The sequence below is a fragment of the Siphateles boraxobius genome, unplaced genomic scaffold (genome assembly GCF_051911475.1).
Source record: "Siphateles boraxobius isolate OS27281-9 unplaced genomic scaffold, OSU_SipBor_1 68, whole genome shotgun sequence".
In the NCBI taxonomy this organism is placed as follows: domain Eukaryota; kingdom Metazoa; phylum Chordata; class Actinopteri; order Cypriniformes; family Leuciscidae; genus Siphateles; species Siphateles boraxobius.
In genome coordinates this window covers 13,073,841-13,094,697 of record NW_027509195.1, presented here as the reverse complement: position 1 = coordinate 13,094,697, position 20,857 = coordinate 13,073,841, and the positions used below count along the sequence as shown (strand labels likewise).

General features: G+C 37.7%; 2 protein-coding genes across 3 annotated transcripts in view; one reads left to right on the top strand and one right to left on the bottom strand.

Annotated features, from left to right (window-relative positions):
- Positions 1-519: 519 nt before the first annotated feature.
- aste1a (asteroid structure-specific endonuclease 1a) lies at positions 520-4,490 on the top strand. The gene is made up of 5 exons (XM_077214969.1): positions 520-647; positions 1,048-2,404; positions 2,483-2,696; positions 2,950-3,115; positions 3,462-4,490. Exons 2-5 carry the CDS (start codon positions 1,100-1,102, stop codon positions 3,838-3,840), a joined length of 2,064 nt encoding a protein of 687 aa, XP_077071084.1. The 5' UTR covers positions 520-647; positions 1,048-1,099; the 3' UTR covers positions 3,841-4,490.
- atp2c1 (ATPase secretory pathway Ca2+ transporting 1) overlaps positions 4,346-20,857 on the bottom strand; it is a 47,537-nt gene continuing 31,025 nt past the window's right edge. For both annotated transcript variants that reach the window (XM_077214961.1, XM_077214963.1), the window contains exons 9-27: positions 19,451-19,519; positions 19,281-19,356; positions 19,061-19,127; positions 18,823-18,947; positions 17,066-17,163; positions 15,899-15,994; positions 15,724-15,813; positions 13,693-13,797; positions 12,038-12,194; positions 11,370-11,540; positions 10,127-10,224; positions 9,689-9,739; positions 9,445-9,611; positions 9,265-9,333; positions 8,407-8,523; positions 8,149-8,296; positions 7,559-7,654; positions 7,176-7,317; positions 4,346-5,972 (exon numbers count right to left, since the gene is read on the bottom strand). In XM_077214961.1, coding sequence (XP_077071076.1) covers positions 5,851-5,972; positions 7,176-7,317; positions 7,559-7,654; positions 8,149-8,296; positions 8,407-8,523; positions 9,265-9,333; positions 9,445-9,611; positions 9,689-9,739; positions 10,127-10,224; positions 11,370-11,540; positions 12,038-12,194; positions 13,693-13,797; positions 15,724-15,813; positions 15,899-15,994; positions 17,066-17,163; positions 18,823-18,947; positions 19,061-19,127; positions 19,281-19,356; positions 19,451-19,519 — 2,064 coding nt within the window. In that variant the 3' untranslated portion in view covers positions 4,346-5,850. The remainder of the gene's footprint in view (positions 5,973-7,175; positions 7,318-7,558; positions 7,655-8,148; positions 8,297-8,406; positions 8,524-9,264; positions 9,334-9,444; positions 9,612-9,688; positions 9,740-10,126; positions 10,225-11,369; positions 11,541-12,037; positions 12,195-13,692; positions 13,798-15,723; positions 15,814-15,898; positions 15,995-17,065; positions 17,164-18,822; positions 18,948-19,060; positions 19,128-19,280; positions 19,357-19,450; positions 19,520-20,857) is intronic.

The following is a 20,857-nucleotide window of genomic DNA, read 5'->3' as shown; positions in this document are numbered from 1 at the left end:
CACACACACACACACACACACACACACACACACACACACACACACACACACACACACACACACACACACACACACACACACACACACACACACACACACAATATTATATATATATATATATATATATATATATATATATATATACATATATATATATATGTTTTTAGGTACAAAAACACACAAATATTTTTATAAATGTTTGTTGTAGGCTATAGTAACATAAAATAAAAATAGTTCAGAGAAAGCCTTCTTTTAATAATAAATAGCATGGTCTATTAATATCTATTTAGCCAGTTTATGTTACTTTATACATAGGCCTATTTAAAATACAAAACGTTCGGGACTATTAACCGAACGACTCTCAAGTGTTGTTTTACCATACAACAGAGATCGACTAATCTGATTTGTTTGGTAGAATTATTAGTGTTTTTGTAGGCTATATAAAGCCTATGTTTACATGTTAGAAGTATGCTATGACAACCTCGTGATTATGATGCTGCTGCCGCCAAGTTTCGATTTGCGATTCCAAACGTCATACGATTAAGTTTCGGTTTCCTGTATGTTTTATATAAGATCTGCGTATTGTTCGGATAGGCTATACATGAAGCCATAGACGTCTCACACACACTCTCATTCTTCAACATTCGGTAAGTTCTTTTCAATTAGTAGCCAACCTTAAGTTTATTTCTTCTACTGTCGAATTGTACAAGAACAATATTTGACATTTGATATAAGATGAATTATGAATTGATTATTTATTTAGGAAAAACGCTCCATGTCTGTAAACATTTTGCATGTCATTATCGTGACGGTTAAAGGAACATAGATACAATTACGAAATAACATTTTATATAATGAAAATTATTTAGAGTATTTATTTATTTTAATACGTTGATATTAAATAGGGGTGAAATTCAGGTTATTGGGACACTTTTTCCCAGTTATCTCAATGGCAAAAAAAAGAGTCCCAATCACCCCTTTATAAATTATAATTATACATTAATTTATTGTATCTCAATAATTAGAAAATTATTAATGTTTTCCCAGCTCAAGTAAAAAACAAAATATTGCTGAGAGTTGGTGATGACCATTTATCAACATGGGAGTCCAAGGATTGAAAACATACATTGAAAGCAGCAACAGAAATTATTTAAGGAGCTGGGATTTTAGAGACAAACGACTAATAATCGATGGATGTAACTTATATTATTTGCTGTACTTTGACTGCAATTTGGATCGGATGCATGGAGGAGACTACGATGCTTTTGAGAAGCTGATCATACAGTTCTTTGAGAACCTCGCAGCCTGTGACATTAGCCCTTACGTTGTGCTTGATGGCGGGGCCGACCACACAGACAAAAAATTTGACACTTTCATGAAACGAAAACAGCAGAAAATAAATGAGGCCTATGCCCTGTCTATGGGGAAGAGAGGGAGAGTCCTTCCTATGCTCATTAAAAATTTGTTCAGACAGCTCCTTCATAAGCTCAAGGTACCACTGGTTCAGTGTCTTGAAGAGGCTGATTGGGAAATTGCTGCCTTGGCTAAAGAGTGGGATTGTCCCGTTTTGTCCAACGACAGTGACTTCTATATATTCAACCTCAGAGCGGGAGTCCTGCCAATCACACATTTCGAGTGGAAAAAAGTGAGAGTGGACAAACAGACAAAGAAAAAATTCATCCTAACCAAACACTTCAATTTGGGAAAATTATGTTCATCTTTCAAAATGAATGCTGACCTTCTCCCAATCTTCGCTTCCATCTTAGGCAACGATTATGTGAAGTTGCAAAATATCAAGTACCCGAATTGGGAGGAGTACTCTGAAACCGGCATGGAAAATGCTCGTTTTGATGGGATGCTTAACTGGTTATCCCAGTTTCCTGGGCCGGAAGAAGCTATTACTGCCTTGCTGAAATTTACAGACAGCAAAGAAAAAGCCATTGTCCAAGAAGCACTTTTGATGGGAATCAGAGAGTACAAGCTCATCTCTGGCTATCTTGCCCAGTTCTTCAAGTCGAATGTGATTCCACAGTTAGCTTTGACAGGTCCTCTGCAAGTTCTACCTAAATGGACCTTGAGGCCTCTACTTGAGGGGAGGATGAGCTCCTCCATTTTCGATATACTGGTACACCAAAGGGTTTTCTTGTTGTCCCAGGTTGAAAATTTTCAACTCCCTTGTAGCAGTGAAATCTCTCGTCCCATACGCCAAGTGCTTTATGGGTTACTGTTGTTGGGAGGACAACAGACAGCAAATAAACAAGCATTAGCTGATAAAGCAGTCACTGGCACAAGCAAGTGCTATGTAGAGGAATCCGGCAGAAAACAGTTAAAACTAAGCAATCAGAAGGTTGAAGCCATACAGACCAAGGTGATGGAAGGACTTCAACTGGAAACATTATACGAGGTAATGAAAATGTCTTATCACTATTTTAAAGTGAAATGAAACTTTGTTTTACAGTGTTTGTCTTTCTAATGATTCTAGGAACCACATGACGTGCGACTTCAGGTGTTCCTTGACACTTTGGGTGTGTCGTCCGCGATGTTAAGAGGGATCCCACGTGCTCTACAGCTGCAAATGTTTGTGACACGTTACTGGCTTGTAAATGCGCAACCTCAGCCGTGCCAAGTGCATCTTTGGGGGCTGCTACTGGGAATGGTCTATGGAAAGCTCAGCAGTACACCTAAAACAGAAAGCGGTATTGACATTATCATACATCATTCTGTTGGATGTTTGTTTTTTATAGCATGCAATAAAGTAATAAATCAACCTCAAGCACATATGACACTATTGTCACACAAAAAAGTGATATGGTGTAATGGTTAGCTAAATGTCATGGGCAAAATGGCGAAACATTGCTGAGGTTTTTCGAAATGTGTGTTGAGCCACTTCATAACATTTAGGAAAAAAGAAGTCAAAAGGATCATTTCTTTTAATTTATTTTTGGTTAGAGGGTTTAGACATGCTGTCGAGACTTAAACTACAAACTGGTCGAGGAAGGATCTATTTCGAGGATGAAGCAGCTCATCTATACAGCCAGTGGCAGTCGTGCCTGATGTGGAGTCTCAATCTCAATAGTTTACTGTTGGATCCGCTATTTAATCCAGAGTGTGCACGGTATAACATCATTTATTACTCCTAAACCATCCTTTTTTGATAATATTTATCCTTTTGATCTCCATTGTTACAAATCCCTGGTTCCTGATTGCCGATCCCATTCCTCTCTCTGCACCGTGTTGCTTTCCTGTCTGATCTCTACACAATAGACCATAACAAGGCCCAAAATATTACTTAAAAATATAATACACAAGTTCTATATATAAAGAAATAATATATATATATATATATATATATACATACACATACATACACACACATACATACATATATGACTATTTGCATCTTAGAAGTGTCCACTAGTGTTGTTGCACATGAATACTAAGTGTGTTCTGATGTTGTTTAGTTTGTACCGTGGAACACTGGTGCACCAGGTTGTTGGAGAGCTCAGGAGAGGCATCGCTCTGGAATCTCTGCTGATGAGGGGCTCAAGCGCTGAGCAACTCTTCAAACAGCTGAAGGATGCAATCGTGAGCTTAGTGGGTGAAGACTTCATCAAGAAATTGCCTATAGATGATCAGAGCAGTTGGTTTGCACATCTGATGCATGAGGATATTGATGACAATGATGATGATCTTAATCGGTGGAATAAGGCCAAGGGTCACAAGACGGAGATCCCTGACCGCTCCTACACTGCCCGTACCAGACACAAGGCTAAAGTTCGCAATGCTGATAATCCCTGCAAGAAATATGAGAGGATATGCTTTGTAGGGCTGGGTACCTAGTTACTTTTTATGTACCGACCGAATTGCCTCGATACTATCGAGTATCGAAAAATGACATGTTGTGCGGTTCTAGATTTCGATACCTAAGGAGTTAACTCGTCAACGTCAGTGCTCAAACAAATATGAAATGCACATACACGCAAACTCTACACACATAAGACGCATGAGACGCGCGCGTGCACGCACAAACTCTCCACGCGCATACTTGTATGAGATGCTATGGGGTTAGAATTCTGTCACATTTCTGCGCGCGCAAGATCACATTTTGAGCGCGCAAAAGGGCATTTCGCACGGGCGTGAATTGAGTTTTGCGGAGAAATGTTCGTCTCGCAGATAATAAAATATTTTGAGCGAACGAAAATCAATTTTGATTTAAAATAAGTATTTGGATGTGTGCACACGTTCTCTTTCGCATGTGCAAAGTTTCACTTTCACTTTGTTACAGATTTCTATTTTACCACATAATGTATGAACTTACAACTTGAATAATCAGATTAGTCAGTGATCAACTTCAGATACAGATTTATTTTTTAATTTGTAAAAAATTGTATTGTACAATTGTGTTCTGAAATGACCACAACAGATTACTGGTTTCAGCTGTGCAAACCACAATAAAATAAATACAATCTCAAAAATTAAAATTAAAAAAAGTTTTTCACCTATCACCCTTCATTTAAATTGTTTATACTGTTTATTATCAGTGTATTACATTGTTTCGTTTTCAAAGCATGAGCGATGCTAGAAAACAGAATGGGCATTAAAGAAATTGCACAATGTGGCCATAAAGAAGCACTATCTGCAATACAGAGGAGAGATAAGATATCACTGTAAAAACTCAAGTGCATCATCTTTACCTGTACCACAGAAACAAGATACAGAGTTGGCAGATGGGAATAAATCAATGCTGGTGGGCTGCACTGAGGTTTTTCGGCATGGGGTTAGTGTTAGTCGAACTTTTCTGTACACCCAACATGAGCAGTGAGCACCCATTTAACCAACTACATCATTAAACCTTCAAATACTAAGCATTCACCTAACCAAGCACCAAGCTGGTGAGAAAATAAATAACACTATAGATAAAAGCCAAAGTAAGGTGAAAAAGGCAAAATCTATCTTCAGATGGCCCAAATACCAGTGTATTAACATAAGGAAAGTAATAATATAGTACTGAAAATATGTAAATACAGAGGAACTGATAATTAATTGTACAAGCCAGTTGTATTAACCATCAGTCTAATATAAAGGGAAAAGAACTATAGTGCATGTACCTTGAAAGTCGTCATAAGGTGGGACCCTGTAACCTCGTAATGCCATCATATTGTGGGATTCTGTATCTTCAACAGACTTAAAACAGGGCCTGTTGCAAGGTGTTCAATTTGGTAAACATTTTCTAAATAAATGATGTGATGGTTTGGCACATCACGTATGCAAATTCACACCCACAGTCTCATCATGACCCAAAACAAGTGGTCTGTTCCACAAAATACTGGAACACTAATGGTTTAAGAGGAACGCTTTTTCCCCAACGGAAAATAAATGATTTTAAGAATAATTTTAGAATCTGGAATGCAGAAAGGCATTATCCATATTGTTCCACAAACCTCTAACCAGAAATGTTCAAACAAAAGTAGATTTAGAAGACACAAAAGCCTTTTAATAATAATAATGATAATAATATAGAAAAATCATAATACATCCCTTAAATCATGAAATCAAAACAGCCACTGTATGGACAGATACAGCATCTCATAAATAAAGTTCGCCCAGATGCTATGGGAAGTAGTACAGTCGTAAAGCAGCACACCAAAGCATCTCCTCCGGCAAGGGTGCACGTCAGATTGCTCCAAAATCAGCTCCTGGTCTTGACCTTCAAAAAGGAACTGCACATACAGGTCGGGCCTGAATGATCACTCTTGATTGTTTCGTAAGGTATGAGACTGGCCCAAGTGACACGCTAAACCACACGCCGCAGCCCCACCCACCATTCTCCTGCACGGGACACAATGTGTGTCATACATCATGGAAATCCTCATTGTCTACCATTTTTTCTCCACCTCTGAGTCGCTCTAATTTCTTTATAACTTCCGATACCACACAGACAGAGGACGTGAGGCCCAGCAGGAACAGCAGATCTGCACGGAGAGGACAGTGCATATATCAGTGAACGCGTTACGTGAAACATCCTAAACACAAGTGCCGGTACTCAAATAAATGAACAAATACACAGAAAAAATTGCGTTCAATTACATTTTTTGTTAGAATTAAAAATGTTTATTTTATTAGCTGTACATGTTGAGTCAATTTAAAATATAAAAATTAACATTTTCAGAATTAATACTTGGGGCCAGATTTACCAACAGCTTGCGCGAGGGCAAACCCTCTTTTGGCATTAAAAAACTACTGTCAGGATTTAATAAAGACATGAAGTGAAAAGTGCTGATAGTGCTGAAAAGGCATGGACACTGTTATTTTTGTGGCTGACTTTATTGCATATGCATTTGTAGGAGTTTCCCTTTCAGATGCAAAATTTATGGGAGGAAAGTATAACTGAATCATGCAAGGTGATTAACTAAGTTTTCCGCTAGTCAATTTACTAGAGTTTGCACCATTATTTACTGCCCAAGAAACAGAGGCTAATTTGTGCTGCTCTTGATAGATTGCGTTGGTCATTATGGAAATGATCCAGCTGCGTCTGTTCTCTTTCATTTTCATGTCGTCAGATTTTCGTCAGAACTTTCCTTTCCCATCTTCGCTTTTTTGGAATTGCGCTCTCACGCTAATCTGCCATTTAGTAAATCTGGCCCTTTGTATTAAATTATTTGCTTTAACTTGTGGATTTTTGAATGCTGCAATCATTGATGTAAACATGATAATCATGTTCTCTAGGACAGGGCTATTAACCACTAAAACCAAGATTAAGCTATAAGTACTATAAAAATAAAGATAAATAGAAATTAACTAATAAAAATGACAAAACAACTAAAAATGGACAGTCACAGCAAAATGACTAAAATTTAAACTAAAATGAAAAATATAAAAATGAAAGTTAATTTAAAATACTAATAAATACTATAATTGCGTATAAATACTAAAAGAACAAAAAGTTCTTGGATGATTCGAGAATGTTCCAATGAGCCTCTTGAAATTCAGTGGAAGCAAGAACATCTGACAGAGTTCGCATGATCAATGTCACATATTTACTTATTTATTGGAGAACTAGAAATAGCACAGAACTGATTTCTTCTGTATTTTAAATATTTTTTGGAGTCCACTGCGTGTGATAAGAAAAATGTGGTGTACTATGGTTTCCTGTATTTTTTTGATTGTTTGCATACCTAAAATGCTGAGACTCTCTGTTTGAAAGACCTTCTGTAGTGGAGGGAAGTATATGACCAGGAGTTGGCCCATGATGGAGCCCAGCACAGCATAGCAGAACATCCTGTTACTGCATAAGCCCATCTCGTGCACCATCCGTGTCTGCAGGATGACAAAAACAGTGAAGAGAGACCTCTAATGATATACTGGCATAAAATCCAGGCCTTAAAGACACCAAAATGCACATTGCCATTTTGAACTTTTTTAACAACATGACTCATATTCCCTACAGCAGGTGGCAGTGTTTAGGATTCTGCTCACCACACATTCTTAATACATCCCATGAGAAAGTAAACCGGAAACATGCTTGTGCATTTTATTGATTTTTTTATGTTGCTTATACCTGTGATCGAGAACTGAGAGCGTTGAACATATCGAAGAACACAAAACAGGTAAACGTCATGGTGGTGTCCCGTGGGGTGATCTCGTTGTCACGCAGCTAAAAACAAAAACAAAACAAAAAACTATTTATTAGACTGAATGGAAGTGGCAAAAATCAAGGACATGCTTTTGTGGTTTCTTGAAAAGCTTTTAGCATTGTTCCTGTAGCTTTCAGGAGACAATTATTTCATCAGATTTAATGTACTTCATTTTCCAAAGCCGTTTCGATGCTACTTAGCCAGAGAAAAACAGTACTTAATCATTTTACAGCTCTTGTTTAAAGTGTTGCCAACCAATTAAAGTCTAGGAAAGGTAATTTCACTCCTGTACCAAGGCTCCAAATTAATCCAAGTAGACAGGCAAAAAAACACCACACAGGTAATATAGAAACAGCATTGGATGATGCCTCATAACAAACACAAGTCACAGTGTTAACAAATGACTAAACATTTACCTAATGCCCTGTTTTGAATATAAATGGAACACAAATGAAAAACAAAGCAGAACACAAATGATGTGCAGGAAGGCCTTCATCAGCTGAATACTACCTACCTCTCTCCAGAACACAAACAGAGTGCCGCAAACGATGATGAAGGATGACACAAGGATTTTCACTATCAGACTGCGTGTGATGATGCTGTCTCGGACGTTCCGCGGGGGTTTCCTGATGACGTCCCGATCAACAGGCTCCACTCCCAAACTAGAAAAAGATTTAAAGTTCATTCTTATTCAGACTATCAATATTCTTGCACCAAAAATAGTTTTCCTTACCAATGGCGGTGATAAATCTGTTTGTAATCAATTTATTACCTCTGGGCTGGAGGCCCGTCCATGATGATGTTGATCCAGAGGATTTGCATGGCATTCAGAGGGTTGGGGAAATTCATAAGTGTTGCCAGGGAGATGAGGGTAAGGGCAGCAATGCTCCTAAAGAAAGTGAGCACAAAGATTCAGAGATAGTTTTATCATTATACTTAACCTGGATCGTCTCTTATATTATATTTATATACACACACATACACACAAAAGAAAAACATTATTGTATAGTATAAGTAAAACTAATACAAGTAAAATTAATACAAACAATATAAATAATAGATCATATATAATATATACATTTAAATGTTATATAATCACATAAATATAATATAAAAAAGAAAATAATAATTCTGTTCATCAAGGATGCATTGATGTTACAAGAAATTTGTATTTCAAATAAATTCTGTTGTTCTGAACTCTCAATTTCTATAACTTTATAATGAGCACAAATGTTTTCAACATTATTAATAAGAAAAACGTTTTTTTGACGACCAAATCAGCATGATAGAATGATTTCTGGAGGATCATGTGACACTAGCTATGTTTCCATAGCTTTGCATCGGATCAGGAACAAGTGAGGGAAATCCCTTAATTCACAAAATCGCTCGCTTGAGGTGGTTTTTGAATAGTTGGTACTAGGTTACCAATACCACAGTCATCCACACGAACAACTTAATGGAAACACACCTAATTCGCAGTTGTTGTTTGAAAAGATTTGCTTCACGTTTGGATGGAAACCTAGCGTCTGAAGACTGGAGTAATGATGCTGAAAATTCAGCTTTTCCATCACAGGAATAAATTACATTAAAAAAATTGTTTTATTTATGTTATATAAATATGGCAACTCACGTGCTCAGCTGAAACCGCACAAAGTTCTTAATGTTGTTGTAAATCCCTTTTCCTTCTTCAATGGCAGACCTAGAGTGAGAAACAAAGGATTGAGGACATGTGTAAACACAACAGATGTCACATCAACAGTCCGCAAAATTCTGATAAAGCCAAAAAGAAAACAAGAAACCGTATGCTCACAAGATAGTTTGAAAGTCGTCGTCTACGAGGATCATGTCTGCTGCCTCTTTGCAGACATCAGTGCCGGTCTGACCCATAGCCACACCGATGTCTGCTGCCTTCAGAGCCACCGCGTCATTAACACCGTCTCCTGTCATAGCCACAACTGCACCGATGTTCTGTAAGGACTGAAGCCAGAAAAACAGGTTAATAAACATGGACATATGCGGAGGACAATCACAAACAATCTGTTTGGTGCACTCACCTTAACTATCTTTAACTTGTGTCTAGGACTGGCTCTGTAAAATACCGATATCTGTGGAGACAGGTAACATATTCATTTCATGCAGCTTCTTAGGGCCGGTTAACACAGAACCCGTTTTTGCTGTTAAAAACGTGAGACAGCATGTCAGTGGAATGAAAAAAAAGACGAAAAAAAAGAAGAAAAGTTTAACTTTTAACTTAAGCGGCACATTTTTAAAACGCTCTGTCATCCGTCTAGCACGTGTTTACATTGAAAGATATAGAAAAGTAGCGCAGTGGAATGGAAAAGACCAAAAGGCTGCTCTTATTTGTATCAGCTAAAGTACAATGCTCAAGACTGTTCAACACTTGGATTTGAAACCCATCCAAAACTCAGCTGTGGATCTTTTGGATCGTAGTTCTGAGAGGAAGCTTGGAGTGTATAAAGGCATGTTCATACCCTGGACACTATCTGAGAGAGATGCTGGATGTCCATCTGGTCGACTTCATCTCCAGACAGACATAGAGAACCTTTGGTATAAAGACCCAGTCGACTTGCTGTGGTGGAGAAAGGCAATTAAATTAATGTACGCGAGTAGGGTGTCATATTGAATATTCAAGATATATTCACAATGGCTTTGCTGATGCTGCAAAATTAATGCATACATATTGTGCATATATTTATTTAAAAATAAGCATATTCAGAATGTTTAATGTCAGAACTAAAAAGTTAAAAAATTTTAAAGGCGTATTTTATTTTTACACTCGATTCAAACTTGACTCAAGCTTGACTCAACTTGTGACTTCAAACTCAAAAACAATGGCATTAGAGTTAGTAAGTACAAAATATATTTCCAAGAATCACTTCTTTCATGAATTGATGCAAAACTGTGTGATTCAACAACTTGTTTGCACTATAACCCAAAAATGTAATTTGTCATGTATTGAAACGGTTTAGTAAAAATATTGTTTATACAAATATATTAATGTTTCAATTTAATTGTTTGTCACTACATTGCTGTGTCTATAAAATGATTAAATATTCTTCCTTGTGTTCATTTACAGCAAAAGAGTAGAATTTATTAATTTTTTTTACTTTTTAGTTCTGACATTTAAGGGTTAATAGACCCCCCCAAAAAAGTCATTAATTACTCACCCTCATGTCATTCTAAACCCGTAAGACTTTAGTTTATCTTCAGAACACAAATTAAGTTATTTTTTAATAAATCTGAGAGCTTTCTGTCCCTCCATTAACAGAATAAAATCCCAAATTTATTCTGTTCATAATCAAGTCTCTTCAGAAAATTTGGACTAAATCACTCAATTCATATGGATTACTTTTACAATCTCTTTATGAACTTTTTGAAGAGTCAAAGTGGTAGTTGCATAGGCTGTCGATGGAGGTACAGAAAGCTCTCAAATTTCATTAAAGAGATCTACATCTGTTTTCCGAAGTTGAACGAAAGTCTAATGGGTTTGGAACGACATGAGGGTTTATTAATTAATGAAAGAATTTTCCTTTTTGGGGTGAACTATCCCTTTAAACATTCTAAGTCTACTCATAAATATATTCTATATATAGAATATTGTCAAAAGGCTGAAAAAATATCTAATTTGCTAGCTATATTTTGTTGTTATAATTATTAAAGATGTAGAGAGACACCGCTGAGACAGAATAGGAATAACATGGTTGAATGTCATACCAATTGACACTGCGGTTTCTTTAGAATCCCCTGTGATCATCTTCACTGCCACTCCAGAGCTGATGAGAGTCACCACAGCCTCTTTCACTCCAGCTCTGGGAGGGTCGATGATGCCCACTAGCCCCAGGAAGGTAAGTGCGCCCATCTCAGATCCAGAAGCAAACGCCAGCACTGCCAGAGGACAGATAAAGAGCATCAGCTTCTGCCAAAACCTGCTTGATCTCAATATTATTACTGTGTCCTCCATGAAATGTCTTTAATTAAAGGAAGCTAATAGAGAGGAATGTCAAAATGTGAAAGCACTTCTTCTGCGTCCTCCAGACATCATTTGGCTTGTTTTGAAAAGATCGAGTTAAGCAGGCCAGCTGTAAGATGGAAAAGCCTTGCCAGGGAGCAACTAAGGAGACACCATAAAAGTTGACACAAAGAGCATGCGTGTCATTTCAAAGTTATGTCTGATTTCATAATGGCAGGAAAGCTGTTGACATTAAGCCACGGTTCGGAAAACCAAAGAAGCTGAACTTTTCAGGAATGCTCTTAATAATCATATAAGCTGTGACTCAAGTTTAAAGCATCCTTAAAGAATAAATGTATTCATTTGAAAAAAAAAAAAAAAAATCTTACTGATCCCAAACTTTCAAACGGCACTAGTGTAACAAGTGCTGTACCTCTGAGACCCGCAGTGCCCATATAGCTCTTCTGCTGCTGGTAGAGTTCTCTCTGCTGGTGAGTCAGAGGCAGAGTGGCGCCTTTACTGTTGTAGGAAGTACAGAAGCGGATGATCTGCTCATAGGCGCCCTTCACAAAGAACATGGCAGGCTTATCCTGTTATTTAAATCAGATGTAAGGAAAGATATAATTAGTATCGTATAACCAGGCTTTCGACTACAGAATAACTTTGTAGCTTATTCTGACCGAGTACTGCCCAGTTAGAAAGGAAAGGGCTGTGTAATTTATATGTAAAGTGACCACCTTTATAATGTTTAACATTTAAGGCCCCGATATACTACAAGCTAAAACGAAGAATGAACTGATGTGACATCATATCGAACAAAATCAGGCCAAAATTAACTTTTTAGGAGTTCGAAACAGCTTGCCAAAGCGAACTTTCCATAAAAGTTCATTACAGCTGGTAAAAATGTACATATTCATCTAACCGTCGCACTCAGCAGTGTGGGTGGTGTCAGATGCTTGGTGATTGTTATCTCACTGCTCAAGTATTTCAAACATCCGTTTACCCTTTTACACTCGGCGAATAATTAAAAAGAACTTTGCCTTGAGTATATCAGGGCCTTGAAGGGGTCACCACATTAACAGACCAACTTGCAATAAAATGGTAACTCATTTAAATTATTACTTGAGTCTTCGAGAATGGTCATCATACACACAAACCAGAGGAAACAATTGATTGAAGACTCTATGATCAGAATTGATGTCTAACAATTAAGTTCTGACAAATTCTCTTTAAGGCAAGTCATTTCACTCGGTGACCATCTTTGAAACACCTCTCTCTGCCAGTTATTTCAATCATGCAAGTACAGCTCCTATCTGTTTTAAATGAGGAAACATCAAATTCTCCAAAGCTGTTCACCAAGCTTACGATTAAATTACATATTTTAAATCACCAATGAAATCTGAGAACTGTCTCATAAATGGTGTTCATGTGCTCAAATAGCGTTATAAAAGCTTATTTTTCATGCTAGACCAGCCAATACACATGTGCGGCCTTAAGCAAGCATCTCAGAATAGCAACCGGAGCTTCTAACGGCAGCTGAGGTGATGTGATGACTTTACCAATCGTCAATTGGCTCTTTTATATAGAAGGCGGGACTTATTCCTTATGGCGGGACAATTAAATATGAGCGCACAGTCTTTGTGTACATAAAGCCTTTGGTAAAGATAATTTCCAAGGCATAACACAGAAAACAAAGCAATGAATCTATCAAATAGTTGTTCTTATGCCGCAGCCTGGTATCTAAACACACTTGTTTCCCGGTGGACTGATAAACAGTTGTGCATCCTGACTTCCATAAACTGCATGAAGCTGGCCTTACAGATTGGATCTTAAGATTTCAGAGAGTACTTTAAGAGCGCTAAGTCTGAGAGTAATAATAAATAGCCAGCCAAGTGGAAAAACATTTGGGCACTGTCCATACATTTTAAAACATGTTTGTTTAGTGCAAGTAAATCAATAGGATCAGCAAAGTGAATGTAAATTTCAACGTGCACTATTCTGAAATTGCCAAGGAATTTTTAGCTCCAATTACCTTGCACCATCTACTCCAAGTTTACAAAGTGCTTTATGCAATGTGGCACAACTTACTTGCTGAGTGCGATGGACGACGCGGACTGCCATCCACTTCTGCTCTGAGGAGAAGGGAATCTCTTCCAACCGCACAAACTCCTGCTGCAGTCCCTCCAAACCCATCTATAAACAATAGAAAATAAATGGACATATGGTTACATACTCAGCTCACTTGAATCCTTAAAGGAAGATATAGAAAATCCAATCTAATCTCAAAGAGACTGATCAGTTCTGGTTCCATGAAAAACTCTGATAAAACAGAGTGGATAGATACAAAATCAGAATATAAAAGAAAGGCAAGGTCAGATAATACGAGACAAGGTCTTTGCCGCTCATGTGGAATATTGAAGCAAGGATGCCTCAACAAAAAGACTGTTCAAACATAAAAATTAAGCATTCTAGTGTCCAATATAGCAAGTGAAGAGTCTGAAACTCTTTCACACTGGCCCCTGCGCAATTCTTATAGTTAAAGGCCTGACCCAGAACACCCTAAAATTCTGGTTTTGAGTTTTGCACAGACATGAAAAACGTAAAAATCTAGGTTTTTTTTTTATCCTTGTATATGAATCACAATTCTCTCAGTTTAAAACCCAAGTTAAAGCTGTAGTCTACGATGTTCAAAATCGGTCAAGAAAGCCTGAGACGGTTGGGAAGTTTTAAAAAACTCATCCCGCCCCTCCACACACACACCCCTCCCCTCTGTGCTACCTGATCCCTCCCACCTGTGAAACGACCTGAACAACGTCACTCAGTCAAGCTGTGATCACCGGTAGTAAACATCGGAACAGATATGTATGATGTGCGATGTCGGATTTGCAGGTATAATACTACTAGTATTGCTAAGGTTTTGAGTAATTGTGATAGCAGCACACAGCGCATCTTGTTCAAATTTTGAACGGCTCGAACAGAAACCTGCTAGGCCTACTGAAATATATTCAAGCACTTCAAGAAATATAATTACTTTGACCCGTGATAGGCGATGCTAAACAGCTAACATTCCAATGCCGACCGGCAGCATGAGCATGTTGTCAGACTGATAAAAAGCTATTTATGTAACACGTCACACCATAAAAGTATAAATAAATGTTTACCTGCTCAACAAAAAGTCAGCCGTGTCAGCGTCGGTTTTCAGTCCCAGATTTCCCTGAAGCTTCCTCCAACGGTCAATGGTGAACCCTATATTTATCCTACTTAAGAGTCCGGCGTTGTTCAAATTTTTTTTTAATCTCTGCTCTTTCCTCTACAGACTTTCTCTTTCTTCCAAACTTTACAGTAGGGGCAAGCAGGGGCCGCTTGCTGCTGTCGTTTATTTTTTTATCCATTGCTTTATCCATTGCTGATCTGATGCTACTTAGATAGCTACCATAGACTGTCAGCTGCTTGCTCGCGCAATTTCATGTCGCAGGAGGGGGGTGGGGTCGGGTGCAGTGGGGTGGAGACGCAAGCGCCAGGCGGAGTTTCAAGTGGAGCTGGTGATTGGATGAGAGCAGTTGACCAATGTAAGCTGTCCGGCCGGACAGCTTACATTGGTCAACTTCTCTGCAGCTGTACACCCAATAGAGTGAATGAATTTTTTTCATTCTTTTTTCTCTTCATATTGTTAGGATTGTACTGTAGAACCATAACCAGCAACTAAACGAGGTTATTAATAATGAACAATCTTTGAAATCGTAGACCATAGCTTTAATGTCCCTGTGGTGAAAACAATATTATTAATGTACCAGACATTAACACAACCGGGACCCTCAAGGGAGATGCTGTTGCCACAGCAACCTGTTCTATGGGGTGTGAAAGCGTATTTGCTCATCTTAATTAGAGAAGAACTGATTCAAACACTCTCCGTTTGCCAAAATAGGGTGACACAAGGTGACGGACAGTACCAGGCAGGCATTATTGCCACAGGCTCTTGCCTCATGTTTGAACAGGTGTGAAGAGCCAACACAGGCACGTCCAACCATACTGTTTGGGTTTAGTTATGATATAGTTACATGTGATATCACAAAAGAACAATAGTGATCAGAATATCATGCAGGACGCAACATACGTTACCTTCATAGCCAGGGCGATTAGGGCGCCTTCAGTAGGGCGGCCCATTAGGGTGTTGCTCCTGATCAAGGCATCATTGCACACACAGCCAGCCTACAGGATTTCAGACACCAAACAAAATGTGTCACATAGTATCCAAAAAACTCTGCTTTTCATAATATTTACCACTTAACCTCACCTCCACGATCTTGCTAATGGAGGTGTTAGAGAAACCATGCACCACCTCTCCATCCAGCAATACCTCGCCAGAATTGTTGTACCCGACGCCGGTGACCTGTAAAAGAAGTTAAATCAGTTAAGACAACGTTCACAACCTATTTTTTACTTTAGTATGGCATTTATAAGTGAAACAAGAAAAAAAGTAGGATGGGACTGTCGAATTGAGATTTATAGAGATATGAGACTATTTTTAAAAGAAACTGTAGGAATCATGAAACATTCTTTCCAAGGAAGTTATTACATTTTGAGGAAAGACTTGAAACTTTAACATACACGCAAATGCACTGTCACATAAAACTCGAACACAGACGATAGATGACTTTTAGCAGTGTTTTGACAGTGCTCTGTTTGGGTTAAGATTTTTGTAAACTTTTTGAAAGAAGTCTCTAATGCTCACCAAGGCTACAATTATTTGATCAAAAATACAGCAAAAGCAGTAACATTGTGAATTATCACAATTTTAAAAAGTTTTTTTCTGTTTATATATTTTAGATTGTAATTTATTGTAATTAAATAATTTTCAGCACCCATTACTGAAGTCTTCAAAGTCACATGATCCTTCAGAGATCATTCTGATGTAATGATTTAAAGCTCAAGAAAGATTTCCAATTATAAATTTTGAAAACACTAGTGCTGCTTAATTTTGTGGACACTGATAAATTTCATTAATTGAAAGTTCAAAAGAAAAACATTGTGAAACATAAATCTTTTGTAATATTACAAAAGTATTTACTGCTAATTTTGATATATTTAATGAGTGTTTGTGGATTAAAAGTATTAATTTACAAAACTTTGTAGTGTAAACTTACCCAAACTTTTGAACTGTAGTGTAAATATATATTAAATACTCATTCTAACAGATGTTCCTAAGACTTTCACTAGTCTTTCTTTCAAATTGAACCTATCCTTGTATGGCCAGCCAGCCACTTTGTTAACAGACATCATCAGTTTTGAGAGCAAATCGGTGCATTTATTTTCCAATGTGGGGTGGAAAATCTTTCTAAATGGAAGCAATAAGGATGGACTAACTACCCATTCAAATCACATATGGCTTTAGTGTTTGGGTGTCCACATTCTTTGGTCATGTAGTGTAATTTTACCCTCCTGAAAGTTTCAAGGCTCTTACCTCAGCATGCAGTCCATCAGAGCTGAACAAGTGAGTAACTGTCATCTCATTTTTAGTGAGAGTGCCTGTCTTATCGGAGCAGATCACATTACAGCAGCCTGGAGAGGAGAGGGAGGTTTCTCAGTTTAATACAGACAACAAAGACATTCTGATTTCCATGAAATCAGTGCAAGAGAAAATGCAAATGAGACACAGTATTAAAAAGATTGAAAATTACTGTCCAAGTACTACACAATGAGTACTACACAATGATATTTTCACATATTAACACAAACAACATTTGTGTGGAGTGACAACACCCCTATGGTAAAATATAAATGTATGGCCTTACGTGGTAACAGCTTTACAAATGGGAAATGGTTCATCTAATAATATTTGAGTTGAAAAATGTATTAAAATTAAATTAAATATTTTTGTTTTATTAGAAAAGAAATAATGTCAAATAATCAAATATATTTTATAAAATATGTTTATAAAACAGGTCCAGTCCTGTATTGTTATTGGTCAATCCAATAGCTTTTCTATACTCCTAGACACTAGTATTCCTGTTTTACCATCTGCGATTAGTTCAGCCCAAACTTACAATCAAATATAGTTTTAGAGATAAACTACTCTGCACGCAGCACTAAACAATCTTAGTCCTGACTATGTCCACAATATAGCACATCTTTAAGTGCTACTTGGCAAAAGCGTTGTTTCATTATTAGTAAAAAGCCATTAAGTTCATCACATGATTGAAAATGGTTCCAAGCAAAGCAATAAACATTTCTTGAAAATGTTACTGACACCCACAAGAGCATTTATGTCCGATTTAATGTGTTTACTCCGCATTATATTAGTGCATGTTCAGTGTGAGTGTGACTGGATGCTTGACTCTGTGGGCTGACTGATTCTCATGACAGAAAGATTATGTAAGGCCACAGAGGGGAGAAACCACCAAAGTGACTTTTTTGTTCTCCTGTGAGCTGGCAAACAGGAAGGAACTTCCTGACACAAGGACTTTGTAAGAACATTAGATGAGAGTTCCATTGACAATAGAATACAGATCATTTACAGCGTGTCCCTTAATTCAATTGATCAGTGTTTTGTGAACATTCCCAACCCTTTGCAGATAGCATGACAAACAAATTGCTAAATAAATTCAATGGTATTTTGCTGAAAATTCATTGTCACTTGATTCATTCTAGCCAGATACCAACACATGTAGGTTTGCATGTCATGCCCTCATACTTGGAATGTGAGCATGACTACTGTCCACTACAATGTGCTTTGAGAGAGAAACCATTCAAACTTTTTGCATGATAAGCAATTTTGGTAATCTATTGGCAGACATCCCAAACAAAGTCATTTCAGGGAGGTATCTCTTCTCGTCCGGGACGGGGATACTGGTTCAGAAGCCCACCCACACTGACAATTGATTGCTTGACTTACTGAAACAGGCCAATCAGGATGCTCTCTGTCTTACATGAGCTTCATGAGGCACACACGCAAGGTCTCTCACTCTCTCCGCCGTGCGCGCGCTATACGGTTTGGAGCACAGTCTCTTCTGTCTCACATGCGCTCTCTTGCTCACTCGCTCTAGATTCCGGGAGATTTTAACTAATTTGCGGGCATCAGGGAGCCGCTATCAATATGCTGGAGACTCCCGGAACTTCCGGGAGACTTGGGATGTCTGTATTGGGTCCCCACATGATGTCCAAAGCAAAATCTGGGTCATGAAACAAAACCATTGGTTTACGTCACAATATAGAGCATACCCAGAGTCTCCACTATGGGCAATTTTTTAATGATCGCTCGTTTCTTCACCATCCTCATCACTCCCAGTGCCAAAGTCACCGTCACCACGATGGGGAGGCCTTCTGGGATAGCTGCCACGGCCAGGCTGAAGAGAAGAGCAATGATGCAACACTTAAAAGACTGAAAACCTGCACTACACATCAAGTCACATGCCTCTTGGGAACATCCGTCTCTGTGCTAGGCTAATTAAGGACATACCTGACACCTATGGTGAACATGTCTAGAATATTCTTCCCCTGAAGCCATCCGACCATCATGATCACCCCTGAAAATGGAAATATATTAGTGCCATCACAGAGAGCGAAGGCATGTATGACAGAACAGAAATTAGGGTTTGCATATTTAATGAGATGTTATGCATCACTAGCTCATGAAAGTGCAATGAATGTTAATTGGAAAATCTTAACAAGAAGTCTACCGATTATCCCAAAGGAATAAAGGGAGAGCTGTTTTCCCAGCAAATCCATGCTTTTCTGTAATGGGGTTTTAGGAGCCTGTTTAAAAAGCAAAAAGAAAGAAAGAAAACATTTAAATATGAAGCAAATGTGTTTTTTAGAGCATCAATCTCTCTGGTTTCTGCTTGATTACCTCCTCTGCTTGCATCATCTTAAAAACTTCACCAAATTCAGAATTTTCTCCAGTGCCTATGACAATGCCCTACAATTTAAAAGCAAAATTATTAAAAATGTGTGCAAATGATTCATCTTATTCAATGAAAAAAAGAAAAATGTCTAGTCTCACATAGAATCTTTATACTTTTTTCACATTTTCTAATTATATGGGGAAATCTGACGAATGGATAACCAAATAAATAAATAAATAAATAAATAAATAAATAAACAAACACTATTTAAAATAATAAAATAAACAATGATTTAATATATTTTTATTCCACTAAAAATTCAAAACAATAATTAAGTGAATATCTGAGTACTTGGACATCAACAATGAACGTTCAGGAGAACAATAACTGTGTGACTTGAATTTGAACTTCAAAACTTTTCACACAGATCATAATTCAGTGATAACTATAAACAAACATGTTTAAAAGGGGCATTTTTTTACATTTTTCAAACGGTTATGGTGTTATTATTGGTGGTGCAGTACTTGTCAAAAGTTTGGAAACATTACAATTGTTAAAGGGGTGGTAAAATGCCCTTTTCACAAGATTTAAAATAAATCTCTGATGTCCCCAGAGTGTGTGTGTGAAGTTTTAGCACAAAATACCCCACAGATATTTTTAGCATAGCATGTTAAAGTTGTCACTTTTTGAGGGTTAGCAAAAACGCACCGTTTTGTGCCTGGCCCTTTAAATGCAAATAAGCTGCCTCAAAGGGCGGGGTTTCAAGAGCTCTTGTATGTTAGCAGAGTGATTACCTCACATAGACACACTAAAATGACAGAAACTGTTCTGCCTTTAATGTTAAAACAGAGTCAGACAAAGATGGAGACACTGAAGAAGGAGTGACAACATGTAGAATGCAACAGGACGTCTCTGAATGGTGAGTTGATGAATTAATGTTGTTGATGTGGAGTTAACTATCTTCAATTAGCATATTCCGTCATGATAATCTATAAATCGCTCGTATAGGAACTGTTGTGAGATGCACACCGAGTGACTTTTTATTGCATGTGAAAAGAAGGATGCTTAAGTTTGAGCTGACTCACAAATGTACTCTTATACAACAACTTTTCCTCTTCTCAACATGGACTGCGTGTCCCCGGGGGCGGGGTATATGTACATTTTAGGGATGCTGATGTCACTAACCCGGGAGGAATGTCATGTAGTCCCAAACCAGCCGTTTGTTGTAGTCCTTTTCTTTAAAAGCAAATATCTCCCTTGGCTTTGAACTTTGAGGATTGTAACTTTGCAGATGTTGTTTATGCTCAAACAGTAACATTTCACACTAGCTAAAGTTAGAAAAGTGAAATCGTGTTTTACCACCCCTTTAATGTTTTTGAAAGAAGTCTCTAATGCTCACCAAGGCTGCATTT